Source organism: Mytilus trossulus, chromosome 6, assembly GCF_036588685.1.
Source record: "Mytilus trossulus isolate FHL-02 chromosome 6, PNRI_Mtr1.1.1.hap1, whole genome shotgun sequence".
Lineage (NCBI taxonomy): Eukaryota > Metazoa > Mollusca > Bivalvia > Mytilida > Mytilidae > Mytilus > Mytilus trossulus.
This window is the reverse complement of record NC_086378.1, coordinates 42809353-42825605: the sequence shown is the minus strand read 5'-3', so window position 1 is coordinate 42825605 and position 16253 is coordinate 42809353. Positions and strand designations below refer to the sequence as shown.

Here is a 16253-nt window from a genome sequence, read left to right as displayed (position 1 = left end):
AGTATTATGCGTTTTTACATAAAATTGTCAAACCAGAGACATATATACACACGTATATACACATGTGTATATATGTCTCTGGTCAAACCTTCATGGCATTATGAAACTTGGACAGAAGCTTTTTCAGTAAAACTGAATTAATATAGCCAGGACCCGATTCAGGGCTGGACTGAATTAATATAGCCAGGGTCCGATTCAGGGCTGGACTGAATTAATCAGTAACATCTGAAACTCACGGGAACCCCCCTTTTTTACAACATATTATTTACATATTTGACTTGACGATAGGAATCGGAGGCGATACAAAGGTTCTGTGGATCACTTTCGTTTTTTCCCTATATTAACGCTATGTCAATGACAATGTACACTTTAGTACAGAACAGATACGACCGAAACAACCGGATCAAACAGTACCCTTTTTAGCAACCTTGACATGAAAAGAGTATACAACAAATCTCAAATCCATATTACTTTTCTAACTCTAATTAGATTGACATTTATGCATATTTATATGATATAAAATACACACAAATAGCCATTGTATGAACTCATATATCTTTTAAAACTATATTGACACACGAAAAGTTCTTCTGCAAGAACGGCGGTGGAACATTTTATCCGGAGAAAAGCTAAAATCACCGGTGGACGTCAACCACGTTTCTGTTGAATGAACCGGTAGAATATAGTTGATAAAAGGTAAGAAAGTTCGTTTAAACACTGAAACGTATAAATCTCGCATATATACACACACAAACAGTTATTTCAAAGATTGTCGTAAGAAACTTTCCGTTTATTGCATCATTATATTTTTTTTTATCCGATGTCCGACATCAGAGCTTGACAGCAGTCTGACATGCTCTACATGTTATGAATTTTAAATACTGTATACATCGTTCCACGTAGGAATGGTGCAATTTTTGTGATAAACAGTGTACACAAAAAGAACAGTAGGAAGCAAGCAAGTATGGCATAAAACAAAAACATTAATTACTAATTACGGGGGCTTTCAAATAAAGAAGATATAAACCAGTAATAGTTTAATTTTGGCAGCTTGAATTAACATACAAGATACATAAATAAATATAATTTACACACAAAATATTCATATAATACAATACAAAAGATATACATACGAATAATCTTAATAAAGCGGGCCTAAACATGCTAAAAGAAATAACAAAATGCGCCCAAAATGCAAAAACTCTACAACTGCTCATTCAAATAGCAAACTTCAACGGGTCGGACGAGTAGTGTAATAGCGAATAGGCGTATAGTAAAGAATATTAATAACAGATATTACTGGATTTTATTCAATAAAAGTGCAATTGCATTTCAAAAATTCAATACACCTTATCATTAATCCCGGTTGACCCGGCCGCTTGAACTTTTGACGCATACAACAATCACTTTTTAGCTCACCTGGCCCGAAGGGCCAAGTGAGCTTTACTCATCACTTGGCGTCCGTCGTGGTCCGTCGTTGTCCGTCGTCGTCCGTCGTCGTCGTCCGTCGTCGTTAACTTTTACAAAAATCTTCTCCTCTGAAACTACTTGGCCACAATCATCATTGGGGTATCTAGTTTAAAAAATGTGTGGCGTGACCCGGTCAACCAACCAAGATGGCCGCCACGGCTAAAAATAGAACATAGGGGTAAAATGCAGTTTTTGGCTTATAACTCAAAAACCAAAGCATTTAGAGCAAATCTGACATGGGGTAAAAATGTTTATCAGGTCAAGATCTATCTGCCCTGAAATTTTCAGATGAATCGGTCAATCGGTTGTTGGGTTGCTGCCCCTGAATTGGTAATTTTGAAGAAATTTTGCTGTTTTTGGTTATTATCTTGAATATTATTATAGTTAGAGATAAACTGTAAACAGCAATAATGTTCAGCAAAGTAAGATCTACAAATAAGTCAACATGACCAAAATGGTCAGTTGACCCGTTTAGGAGTTATTGCCCTTTATAGTCAATTTTTAACCATTTTTCGTTTATTAAAGTAATCTTTTACAAAAATCTTCTCCTCTGAAACCACTTGGCCAAATTAATCCAAACTTGGCCACAATCATCTTTGGGGTATCTAGTTTAAAAAATGTGTGGCGTGACCTGGTCAACCAACCAAGATGGCCGCCACGGCTAAAAATAGAACAAAGGGGTAAAATGCAGTTTTTGGCTTATAACTCAAAAACCAAAGCATTTTGAGAAAATCTGACATGGGATAAAAATGTTTATCAGGTCAAGATCTATCTGCTCTAAAATTTTCAGATGAATCGGTCAATCAGTTGTTGGGTTGCTGCCCCTAAATTGGTAATTTTGAGGAAATTTTGCTGTTTTTGGTTATTATCTTGAATATTATTATAGATAGAGATAAACTGTAAACAGCAATAATTTTCAGCAAAGTAAGATCTACAAATAAGTCAACATGACCAAAATGGTCAGTTGACCCGTTTAGGAGTTATTGCCCTTTATAGTAAATTTTTAACCATTTTTCGTAAATTAAAGTAATCTTTTACAAAAATCTTCTCCTCTGAAACTACTTGGCCAAATTAATCCAAACTTGGCCACAATCATCTTTGGGGTATCTAGTTTAAAAAATGTGTGGCGTGACCTGGTCAACCAACCAAGATGGCCGCCACCGCTAAAAATAGAACATAGGGGTAAAATGCAGTTTTTGGCTTATAACTCAAAAACCAAAGCATTTTGAGGAAATCTGACATGGTATAAAAATGTTTATCAGGTCAAGAACTATCTGCCCTGAAATTTTCAGATAAATCGGTCAATCGGTTGTTGGGTTGCTGCCCCTGAATTGGTAATTTTGAGGAAATTTTGCTGTTTTTGGTTATTATCTTGAATATTATTATAGATAGAGATAAATTGTAAACAGCAATAATGTTCAGCAAAGTAAGATCTACAAATAAGTCAATATGACCAAAATGGTCAGTTGACCCCTTTAGGAGTTATTGCCCTTTATAGTCAATCTTTAACCATTTTTCAATAAATCTAAGTAATCTTTTACAAAATCTCCACTGAAACTACTAGGCCACAATCATCTTTGGGGTATCTAGTTTGAAAAATGTGTCCGATGACCTGGCCATTCAACCAAGATGGCCGCCACGGCTAAAAATAGAACATAGGGGTAAAATGCAGTTTTTTGCTTATAACTATGAAACCAAAGCATCTAGAGCAAATCTGACAAGAAGTTAAATTGTTAATCAAGTCAATATCTATCTGCCCTGAATTTTTCAGATGAATTGGACAACTGGTTGTTGGGTTGCTGCCCTCCAATTGGTAATTTTTAAAGAAATTTTGCCGTTTTTGGTTATCTTGAATACTATTATAGATAACAATAAACTGTAAACAGCAATAATGTTCAGCAAAGTAAGATCTACAAATAAGTCAACATGACCTAAATGGTCAATTAACCCCTTAAGGAGTTATTGCCCTTTATAGTCCAGTGATCTGGAAGGTTTTTTTCACTATGGGCCCAGGGCCCCTCAAAAATAAATTCAATGGGCCATTTTGAAAAATAATGGGCCATGTTGTCAAATGAGTGGGCCATTTGAATTGACTTCTGTAAAAAAAATAAAAAGTATCATTATTTGTTCATGTTTTGGAAAAGAGGTGTTGGTACTTACCTTTATGATTTTAAATAATATCATGGATATTGTTCCTGTGATTCTGTAATTTCAATGAATATACAATAACTTCTTCCAAAACGGACAATATTAAAGATAAACCTTTATTTACAATGTTTAAACTGTTACTGTTGACTTGGCTTGTTCATGTTTCTGGGTTTTTTTTAACATTAAATTTGGGTCTTCGTCGATACCATAATACTCATTCCAGACGTTCCGTATTATAGGACATTTCAGGAACGTCCTCTGCACTTCTTGTATTATTAATATTACTTCATCACGATGACAAGAATAACAGTAGAGAGTACCATTAATTGATAGAACAAAACAATAATTCGCTGAAGTCATGTTTACAAAATGTCAAAACGAGCCAAAGACCAAAAAATGACAAGGACAGTTAAGCGCTTTTCATGGAGACAAAAACTATATTCATACTGTACATGTCATAAAAAGGCTTCAGGGGTTTTCAATCGAAATAATAGCAAGCTAAACTAAATTAAAAGATTATAATTAGAGTTACATCTCGTCTGAAATAGCCAAATTTCACAAATGTAAAGTTGTTTATAAAAAATTATATCATGAATGATGGTTAATTACGTTTTTTGGGTTATCAGTTAAACCGCATGGTTCTATTATTACCATAGGAAAACACCCGAGACGTTAAACCGCATGGTTCTATTACCATAGGAAAACACTCGAGACGTCCTAAAAATATATAGGTGCTCCTATGATTGGAGGAACATTATGCAGTTGTGTATACACACATGGCGGCACGGAACACGATTGGAAATCTATTTGACGATATCTAAACGTTTCGAAACAATGTGAAAAATATCGTGCGCCACGTGGGCGCTTACATTTGCCACTCTATGCGCCATTCCTGGTGAATATGCGCTATAGGCGCAGGGCGCACGTCCTTCCCGATCACTGTAGTCAATTTTTAACAATTTTCATTAATTTGGTAAATTTATGTAAATTTTTACCAAATATAGTTCTCTGTTACCAATGGGCAAAGTTCATGATAGATATAATTGTAAGAAGCAAAATCGTTCAGTAAAGTAAGAACTTCAAACACATCATCATCACCAAAATACAATTTTGTCATGAATCCATTTGTGTCCTTTGTTTAATATGCACATAGACCAAGGTGAGCGACACAGGCTCTTTAGAGCCTCTAGTTCATTGTGGCGTCAGATTTTTTTTTTTATGACGTCAAAATTTTTCGGGAACCTGTGTGATATCCAGTAATGGCAGACAAATAGCGATAAGGTGTATTTGTATGACTTTTAAGGTATGCAAATTCCTTGTTAATACAAAATACTTAATTTTCTCAAATTTTGTTCAACAATTCAAACAAGAAAACTAACTGCCTAATTTATGTACAAAAAAATTAACGAAAACAAATATGTAACACATAAACAAATGACAACGACTGAATTACAGGCTCCTGACTTGGGACAGGCACATACATACAGAATGGGGCAGGGTTAAACATGTTAGCGGTATCCCAACCCTCCCCTAACCTGGGAAAATGGTGTGACAGTACAACATAATTCAATCATTATTTTTTTATTTTTTTTATAGATACTTAATAGGTCAAGATGAGCAGTCAGATGACTGGTTCTCAAGTGAGACAACTCTTTGTAGACTTCTTCAAAGAAAAGGAACATATTTATGTACATTCCTCCTCAGTTATTCCTCATGATGATCCAACACTTTTATTTGCCAATGCTGGTATGAATCAGGTAAGATGTGATCCATGTTGATTTTCAGATTTTATATTAACACACTGCAACATTAAGAGGTAGCCCCAAGCCCCTGTTTGAAATAAATCACATCTGATTAGTGCAAAAACACTAGTGACTGCAAAATTCTTAAAGGTAACATCGAAGATACTGAAGGTATTTTAAGTTCAACTGGCCCAAAGGACCAAGTGAGCTTTTCTCATCACTTGGCGTCCTGGATCCGTCATCGTTAACTTTTACAAAAATCTTCTCCTCTGAAACTACTGGGCCAAGCTTAACCAGGTCCGAGACCACAATTGTCGTCCCTTGATTTTCGTTGTTCACGAATATAGTCCCTAGTGTTAACAGTGGGTTACTTGCCAATAATTTTTATACCCCTTCCAAATTTATTTCTCCGTGTTTAATGCCTCCAATTGTGAGTAGGGGGGTTAAATTACACTGTAAAAAAATTTGGGTCCAGAATTTTACAGGAAAGTAGTGATTTGGTCCAGCTGAAAAAGGTTAAAAATTAGCACTTCGGAAGCTGTCAAAAGATTTCAAGACACCCTAAACACAAAATAGAGGCGATGAAGTTTTCTATAATTTTGATATAATTTGTCCCAAAAGTAGTACAACACACTGTAAAAATTTCATTGAGAAAGCGCAGGTGGGATTTTTTAAATTTTCATTTATGTTCTAAAAGAAATGCACTACGAATTAATTGTGTTCTCGGACCACCATACTTGGCCACAATCATCATTGGGGTGTCTAGTTTAAAAAATGTGTCAGATGACCTTGTCAACCAACCAAGATGGCCGCTATGGCTAAAAATAAAAAACATAGGGGAAAAATATTAATTATGGCTTATATTTCTGCAACCAAAGCATTTAGAGCAAATCTGACATTGTTTATCAGGTCAAGATCTATCTGCCCTAAAATTTTCAGATGAATCGGATGCTGCTGCCCCTGAATTGGTAATTTTAAGGAAATTTTGCTGTTTTTGTTATCTTGATTATTATTATAGATAAAGATAACCTGTATACAGCAATAATGTTCAGCAAAATTAAAAGATCTACAAAAAAGTCTCCATGGTCAAAATAGTCAGTTGACCCCTCAACGGGTTATTGCCCGTTATAGTCAATTTTTGTCAATTTTTCGTAAATTTTTGTAAGTTTACAAAAATCTTCTCCTCTGAAACTAGTGAGACAAATTTAACCAAAATTATCATTTGGATATCAAGTTTAAAAAATGTGTCCGATGACCCAGCTTGTGAAGCAAGATGGCTGACATAGCTAAAAATAGTGCATAAGGTAAAACACAGTTTTTTGCTAAAACCTCAGAAACCAAAGCATTAAGAGCAAATCTGACAGGAAAAATTTGATTGTTAGGCCAAGATCTATCTGATTTTTTCAGACCAATCAGGCAACCCATTGTTGGGTTGCTGCCCCTTAATTGGTAATTGTAAGAAAAATTTGGCAGCTTTTGGTTATTATCTTGAATATTATTATAGATAGAGATAAACTGTAAACAGCAATAATGTACATCAAAGTAAAACTTACTGATAAGTCAACATAATCAAAATGGTCAACTGACCTCTTAACCCTTTCACCGATTGCTGCCCAGACAGAAGCTACTCTGAGACTATGGCTTCCCTGGCTACTATTACTCAAGTGGGAGATCTTCATAATAAATGTCAATAAAAACTTGTTTGTATTTATTTGTGTATTTATTTCATTCACTAACACCATGTTCACAGTTTTGTTCATGTTTTGATAATTTTTTCTTCATAAAATATTCAAATTTTCCAATTTTTGGCATTATTTAGGTGAAATTCTCAAAATTCTGCTTTTTAACCCCAAATCGTAATTTTTTAACCCAAAACGGCAAAATTTTGAAAAAAATTATGAGGCTGTAAAAATTCCTCACCTTGAGCGATGTCCATTCCAAGTGTTTTGTACATAAAACGACGTTTTATGTCAGAAAAGTATACTAGTTTGGCTTCAATTCTTCCATATTCCTTAAAAAAAAATGTTCCCTCATTTCAAATTCTCGTAAATTCCGTAAATTTCCTCTGATTTTGACACGGTTTTCAACAAACAAAAGCGCCATGTTTACACTTTCATCCGGGTTATCCATCAAAGAAAGATAACTCATGTTTGCACTGTTTGAGCGGGAAATGTAAAAGAAGTATTCCGATCCCGGTAAAACGGGACTAATCGTCAGCTGTCTGAAGCGTGAATCCCGGTAAACCGGGACTCATCGGCGAAAGGGTTAAGGAGTTATTGCCCTTTAGAGTCAATTTTTAACACTATTTATAAATTTTGTAAATTTTGTAAATTTTTACAAAGGGATCGATTCTTAGGTTCATTAGATAGAAATAATAGTAAGCAGCAAGAATGTTCAGTAAGGTAAGATCTACAAACACATCACCATCACCAAAACACAATTTTGTCATCAATCCATCTGTGTCCTTCCTTTATTATATGTGCATAAACCAAGGTGAGTGACACCGGCTCTTTAGAGCCTCTAGTTTTTTTGAATACATGTATTGAAAACAAGTTATATAATACAAAATTCAACAATCACTGGATGATTATTCTTACCAAACACTTGTTTCTCATGACTTTAAAGAAATGTGTCATTCCTTGTGAAACAAGAGGTGGATTTGAGCACAGACAATAATTGACAATTGTCCTAATATAATGAATGTTCCCTTATAACAAGAGCTGGATTTGTGGACAGACACCTGTCTTTAAATTAAAGATGTTCTCATGAACTTCAGTGATATACATTGAAAAAATATAGTGAAGGAGGGAACAGATTATTTTTGGCCATTGTATCCAAGTTGTAAATGAAAGTTGTGTCTAAGTTGTACATACAAGTTGTATCCAAGTTGTTAATTAAAATTGGGTCCAAGTTGTACTTAAAGTTGTATCCAAACTGTAAATAAAAGTTATGTCCAAGTTGTAAATAAAAGTTGTATCCAAATTTAAATAAAAGTTATGTCCAAGTTGTAAATAAAAGTTGTATCCAAACTGTAAATAAAAGTTATGTCCAAGTTGTAAATAAAAGTTGTATCCAAACTAAATAAAAGTTATGTCCAAGTTGTAAATAAAAGTTGTATCCAAACTGTAAATAAAAGTTATGTCCAAGTTGTAAATAAAAGTTGTATCCAAACTGTAAATAAAAGTTGTAAATAAAAGTTGTGTCCTAGTTGTAAATAAAAGTTGCATCTAATTTGTAAACAAAAGTTGTGTCCAAGATGTAAATAAAAGGTGTATCCACGTGATAAATAAAAGTGTTAAATTTGAGATATATATTGATAATGAAATGTTTTTTTTCAATAAGATAAAAGTAAAACTTTAGAACAATAAATATTGAGTTATAAGTAAACACATAAGTTATATCCTCAATTTCCTGTAAAGCTTATTTATTATTCTACTATGTATACATATAACTAATAATAATTTTCAATTACAGTTCAAACCCATATTTTTGGGAATAGTAGACCCCAACAGTGACATGGCCAAGTACAAAAGAGTGGCAAATTCCCAGAAATGTATACGTGCTGGAGGTAAACACAATGATTTAGATGATGTCGGCAAAGATGTTTACCATCACACATTCTTTGAAATGTTGGGCAACTGGTCATTTGGTGATTATTACAAGGTGAGAGTAATACATTTGTAAGTTTGTTTAAGGAGACCATTCAATAAAAAGCTTATCTTCAATATTTAACATGTTTAGTATGATTACTTACTGCATGTTCTATATAGTAACTTTATATCCTGATTTCCTCCACCTAATACCTATATAGAAATTGACATAAAAAAATATGCCATCAGCCCTATATATTTTGAACTATGATTTGTGTATGCATGTTTATCTGTGGATTTCTCCTTTTAATATGCAAAATATAAATAAATACTACATCTGATCCTATCTGGAGAGGCAGACTCATTTTGGATTCAGGATAATGAGTTGAAATTTAAGGGGAAAAATATATCTAAAAATAGGCTAAAATGATCAGAAAGCATAATTTCTATATTCAAGCCATTTTACAAGTACCTACAATGAATTATTGTCAGAAATTCTTTTGTAGTGGTGTGCATATTTTTGTTCAGTTCAAACTAAATATACTCATGAATAAATCTTTTGTAAACCAATGAAGCGATATCATTTGATCATACAATTACAAACAATTTTTGAGGAAAAATATTAAATATGGTAATCCATCATATTCAAATTTACTTTCATGGAACAAACATGCCTAATGATTTTTAAATACTGAAGTAGTGATTGATACTTTTTAGAAAGATTGTTGTGCATGGGCTTGGGAACTGTTGGTAGATAGAGTTGGAATGGACAAAGACAGATTGTATGTTACCTATTTCGGGGGTAATAAAGATTTTGGATTAGAACCTGACAATGAAACCAAAGACATCTGGATAAATCTTGGGTGAGTCAATTGATATTTGATAACAAATACAAACTATAAAAAAAATGGTTATAAGGAATTGTTTTTTACATAGCTAAGAAAGAAGCCAAACATATTTTATTATTAGTTACAACTACATGTATAAACAGTTTATTATGCATGTACACTGGCAATATCTAGATAAGATTTGTTACATTATAAAATTTTCACAGTTTAATTTTCATCACATCTCGACTACACTATAGTCACCATGTATTCATGTCCAGTATGATATTGTTTTCTTGATTTGGTATTTCAGTGTTGCACCTGAAAGAGTATTGCCATTTGGTATGAAAGATAACTTTTGGGAAATGGGAGAGACCGGACCCTGTGGTCCATGTACAGAGATTCATTACGATAGAATCGGAGGTCGGGATGCCAAACATCTTGTCAACATTGATGATCCAGATGTATTAGAGATTTGGAATCTTGTGTTTATGCAATATAATAGGTAAAAGTAGCTACAGAAATTGAAGGCTTAGGCATGTGACTCATTTCTACCGACAATGAAAAGTATATTTAGGAAAGAATTGATTAAATATATAATATGATATTGGTATTGTTATATAATTGAGTTAAAATCTAGACAAGGTAGTAATTTTGTTAGTGTTAGAAAGAAGGAGATTTTATAATTATTTATAAATTATTTTATACAGTAACATTATAAAACAATAAAATAGGATGACATGATTTTGTGCAATACATGTCCATAGAAAAAGAATTTCAATGAAGGAAAAAAAGAAACAATTTAGTATTGCTTCAAACTTTGAATAATGACAACAGTATAATTTTAGCATCAATACATGTATTTTTTTTTTTGAAATTAATTAGAAACTTTAGAAGAACAATTGATAAACATTTTAGCTTGACAAGTAATAAAACAGTAAAATCCAGGTCCCACAATTCTATTAACTAATTTCATGTAGATAGAATCATATTTCCACATTAAGATAACAATAACTGGTTTTTAGGATAAAATACTATCAATTCAGAAATGATTGTAAGCATTTATTATTACAATTTTTAAAGAAAAAACAGAAATTTTAGTTTAATAATTGCAAATGTAGAAAAAGCTATATTCAGATATATAATATTATAATGCAGGTTCTTGTTTTTGTGATACCCAATGCAAGGAGATGCAATATTTGCATTAATAAGAAACTGACAATACTTTCTGAATCAACAGTTTATCTTTAACATCTTTTTATCCCTGGAAATAATGACAAACTGAGTTAACAGACCTAGCGACATAGCTTAAGTAGCATTGTCGTTTAAGTTTTCAAACTTATATAAAAAACATAAGATGAATGGCTATAAACATTTTCTAGTATTTTGTTTTGGCTAATGCAACAAATTGTTTATCATGGATTTCAACTGAATTGAATTTTTTTCCATTATATTTTTTATAGAGATACAGATGGCTTGACAATTCTGCCAAGACAGCACTGCGATTGTGGCATGGGATTAGAAAGACTAGTTTCAGTGGTTCAAAATAAGAGTTCCAATTATGACACAGACCTGTTTGTACCTTTCTTTGATGCCATACAAAAGGTACTTATATTCCCTTTGATATCCTCACATGTTGAAGCTGTGGGATGTTTATTTTTTCTTCCATTGATAGTTTGTACATGTCAGGTTCAAGCTTCTTTTTGGTTGGTTAGGTTTTATTTGAGTTATGTTTCAATTTTATTTTTTTATTTTTTTTTTACAAAAGAACAGTAAATGGGATATTACAAATTGAATATATTTCAGGTGCAGAAAAGTAAAAACAAATGTTACATTTTGTCAGGTCTGTGAGTAAACTTCATTGTTTTTTTTACATTAATGCATTAGCCTTGGATTTCTTTTAACTGTCAGAAAATTGCAACATGAAAACAGGTTCTAAACATTTATAAGCCCTGAAACTTCAGTTAGAAATTTAGACAAAGTCTACCTGGTTTTGCTTTTAGGTCCATTTTGGTAACATTTTGGTCTTAAAGCAGCTCAAGTATTCAATAGTATCTGTATCTTAATTTGATGGCACACTGGTGCTGAAAAGTGGAAACAATGTTTTGATATCTCTTGCACGTTAAAGACACCCTTATAGATTTTGAAAATTAGCAGGCTAATGCCGCTACAAGGCAGCACTCGCAATCTCAAAGTGGAAAGAGATTAATATAAGTTGCAAAACTTGTTTCCCAATCCACTATAAATAAATATGTTTAAACTTATAAAATTTCCATTACAATTATATTGGTTGTACTATAATGATACTGATTTTCTGTTTTAGGCAACAGGAGCTGCAGCATACCAAGGCCGTGTAGGTAAAGCTGATACAGATGGTATAGACATGGCCTATCGTGTACTAGCTGACCATGCTCGAACATTAACTATTGCTTTGTCAGACAATGGGCGTCCTGATAATATAGGTAGAGGGTATGTATTCATAATCAGTTTTTTGGCCCTTTTAGCATTGAGTTCATGTAAAGTGTTGATCATATGAATTTCATATCAGTAATAAATTAAAGATCAATTGCATGTAAATATTTTTATTTAAATATTTAAAGCTGTAATTATGGGTAAAATGAAACAAGAACAAAATTTGAATACATACTGTGTTTTAGATTTTATTTGAAGAAATCATATGAAAGTGTCAATGATTTTGAATACGAAACTTATATTTTAGATATGTACTAAGAAGAATTCTAAGACGTGCTGTCAGATATGCCACAGAGAAGTTAGGAGCTAAACCTGGAGTGTTTGCTTCCTTGGTTGATGTTGTTATTCAGACACTTGTATGTACCACCGGAATTCAAAATATAAATTTAATTAAGAATATGCTTAGTGAAAAAAAATTCTCTCAGAAAATTTTTAGTATAATATATTTGAGCTAAAAAGGTTGTTTTGCAGAAAATTTGAAATTCCTCCTGACACTCAAAGTTTGGTTGACTGCAATTTATTTTTATGGAAGATGGTAAAGAAAAAATTATGGAGAAAACAACTCAAATGTTTTTAAGGAAATTTTTGACTTGGAAGTTTAAGTACTGTAGATCGTCATCTCTATAAATTTTAAGTAACTATTTTAGATACTGTAAATTCAGAAATTATTGAGATGTATTTACTTTTGCTAAAAATGAAACAGGGTTTTAATCACATTAATTAAAACTCGCATTTCGAAAAAAAAAATTTGAAACAGATAGGGTTTTTCTGAATATCACAATTTTTTTAGTCTAAAATGGCAAAATTACAATAATAAATGCATGCAATAATTTTTTATCTGATTTCTTTCAAATTTTCAAATTAGAATAGATTTTTTTTCTGTCAAAACTTGAAATGAGTCTGATCATCACAAAATTGTGATAGGCACTTATTGTTTATTTTGTAATTTCTTAAACTTTTGTAAATGAGATGGTTTTGAATTACTGGTATTTTATGTAATTGTAGGGAGATGGTTTCCCTGAAGTTACCAAAGATCCAGAGGGGGTAAGTTGAATTGATTGTTATAAGCCTTGTTAGACTATAAATGTATTTATGTATTTGGGCTATTCCATTATGGGATCGTAGGATAGGAAGTTTTATTTTTAGACATGTCAAGGATAATATATGTTGGTATGTTCATTTGATGTGTATGAGATCGTAGGATAGGAAGTTTTATATTTAGACATGTCAAGGATGATATATGCTGGTATGTTCATTAAGATGTGTATGGGATCGTAGGATAGGAAGTTTTATTTTTAGACATGTCAAGGATAATATATGTTGGTATGTTCATTTGATGTGTATGAGATCGTAGGATAGGAAGTTTTATATTTAGACATGTCAAGGATGATATATGCTGGTATGTTCATTAAGATGTGTATGAGATCGTAGGATAGGAAGTTTTATTTTTAGACATGTCAAGGATGATATATGTTGGTATGATCATTTGATGTGTATGAGATCGTAGGATAGGAAGTTTTATATTTAGACATGTCAAGGATGATATATGTTGGTATGTTCATTTGATGTGTATGGGATCGTAGGATAGGAAGTTTTATATTTAGACATGTCAAGGATGATATATGTTGGTATGTTCATTTGATGTGTATGAGATCGTAGGATATGAAGTTTTATTTTTAGACATGTCAAGGATGATATATGTTGGTATGATCATTTGATGTGTATGGGATCGTAGGATAGGAAGTTTTATATTTAGACATGTCAAGGATGATATATGTTGGTATGTTCATTTGATGTGTATGGGATCGTAGGATAGGAAGTTTTATATTTAGACATGTCAAGGATGATATATGCTGGTATGTTCATTTGATGTGTATGAGATCGTAGGATAGGAAGTTTTATATTTAGACATGTCAAGGATGATATATGTTGGTATGTTCATTTGATGTGTATAAGATCGTAGGATAGGAAGTTTTATTTTTAGACATGTCAAGGATGATATATGCTGGTATGTTCATTAAGATGTGTATGAGATCGTAGGATAGGAAGTTTTATATTTAGACATGTCAAGGATGATATATGCTGGTATGTTCATTAAGATGTGTATGAGATCGTAGGATAGGAAGTTTTATATTTAGACATGTCAAGGATAATATATGTTGGTATGTTCATTTGATGTGTATGAGATCGTAGGATAGGAAGTTTTATATTTAGACATGTCAAGGATGATATATGTTGGTATGTTCATTTGATGTGTATGGGATCGTAGGATAGGAAGTTTTATATTTAGACATGTCAAGGATGATATATGCTGGTATGTTCATTTGATGTGTATGAGATCGTAGGATAGGAAGTTTTATATTTAGACATGTCAAGGATGATATATGTTGGTATGTTCATTTGATGTGTATGGGACCATAGGATAGGAAGTTTTATATTTAGACGTGTCAAGGATGATATATGTTGGTATGTTCATTTGATGTGTATGGGACCGTAGGATAGGAAGTTTTATATTTAGACATGTCAAGGATAATATATGTTGGTATGTTCATTTGATGTGTATGGGACCGTAGGATAGGAAGTTTTATATTTAGACGTGTCAAGGATGATATATGTTGGTATGTTCATTTGATGTGTATAAGATCGTAGGATAGGAAGTTTTATTTTTGGAAAGATTAGAACTTGTTCTAAATCTTTACTTAGGCACCACCCTCCCTAACAACAGGACAGGTTAGCTACTGTTACTAAATGTATTCACACTGAAATATAGTTCCCTATGGTTCTCATATATGTGCACATAATACACATATAAACTGAAAAAATCTGGGTACATTATTGGAACAGTTCATTCAAGAATGTATGTCATTAAGGTGTGTTGATGTGCAGCCTTTTCAAAAACATTTTGATTAGGTAACTGGGTATTGATTCAACTAGTATGATTGACAACTGTCATTATCACTAAACAATAGGAGACCAGGTAGATCTTTAATTACAATCTCCCACCTCCTAAACTGCCAATCAAATTGACCACATTACCTATCAACCTCAGTCTTGCATAATTATACAGACCACTCAATACATATATAATTCTTAATACACAAGTATTTGACCTCATAATTGAATACACAAATGTGTATATTAGATGTTTGATATTTATAAGGATGATAGATTTATTTATTGCCAATTATTACTTTTGATCTACATTACATAAAGTGATTCTGTAAATTATATCTGAAAGATAAATGATGAATGGATTAACAAGATCTCAAAACAATGAAATATGAATATAAATATGATTAAATAAAAGGTATTCAAGTAAGGCCTATAATTTACTTGATAAATTTCCAATAATCATCTGTAATTAATCAACAATTAAATTAGTACACTTTTTTTCAGGAATTGGCTTGAATCAGTTTAGAAATTTTAAAACTTTTAATTATAACAAACCATTGTTTATTATACAATAATTCAAACTACTCTTCTAATCTTTCCATGAGTGATTTCCATCACTTTGATTAGACATGTCAAGGATGATATATGTTGGTATGTTCATTTGATGTGTATGGGATCGTAGGATAGGAAGTTTTATATTTAGACATGTCAATGATAATATATGTTGGTATGTTCATTTGATGCATGCACAATTACACAAATAAGATGGTTAGGAAGTGATTTAAGATGTTCCTTCCTATACTCCAAAATATATTTTCCTGGTTTAGCCTTCAGAATGAGTTTTATTCTTAGTGTAGTTTTTATACGACGTCAAAATTTTTTGCGGTCGTATTAGTGGTGTTCTGATGATCGGAATAAGTCGGAAATCAGTTGGTTGGGCCTGGCGATGTAGATAATCGATTGGGATTTTGTTCAGTCGATTGTCGTTACAGTTTCCAGACTTTTAGCATATCAACTTCCGGTCCATCATCATCATTGTAGTCTTCCAAAGACACATTGGTCTTTGCACTATTTCTTTAGTTTAAGTAAATAGAAATCTATGAAATTTAAAC

General features: G+C 32.3%; 1 protein-coding gene across 2 annotated transcripts in view; it reads left to right on the top strand.

The window, feature by feature from the left end:
- Positions 1-417: 417 nt before the first annotated feature.
- Positions 418-16253, top strand: part of LOC134721377 (alanine--tRNA ligase, cytoplasmic-like) — a 40238-nt gene continuing 24402 nt past the window's right edge. Inside the window, exons 1-9 of one of the 2 annotated variants that reach the window (XM_063584340.1) lie at positions 418-696; positions 5215-5375; positions 8835-9023; positions 9668-9813; positions 10091-10282; positions 11241-11382; positions 12101-12246; positions 12497-12605; positions 13255-13293. In XM_063584340.1, the coding sequence (XP_063440410.1) occupies positions 5232-5375; positions 8835-9023; positions 9668-9813; positions 10091-10282; positions 11241-11382; positions 12101-12246; positions 12497-12605; positions 13255-13293 (1107 nt within the window). In that variant the 5' untranslated portion in view covers positions 418-696; positions 5215-5231. Of the gene's footprint in view, positions 697-824; positions 963-5214; positions 5376-8834; positions 9024-9667; positions 9814-10090; positions 10283-11240; positions 11383-12100; positions 12247-12496; positions 12606-13254; positions 13294-16253 lie in introns of those variants that run through there. The other variant, XM_063584341.1, reaches the window with a different exon arrangement.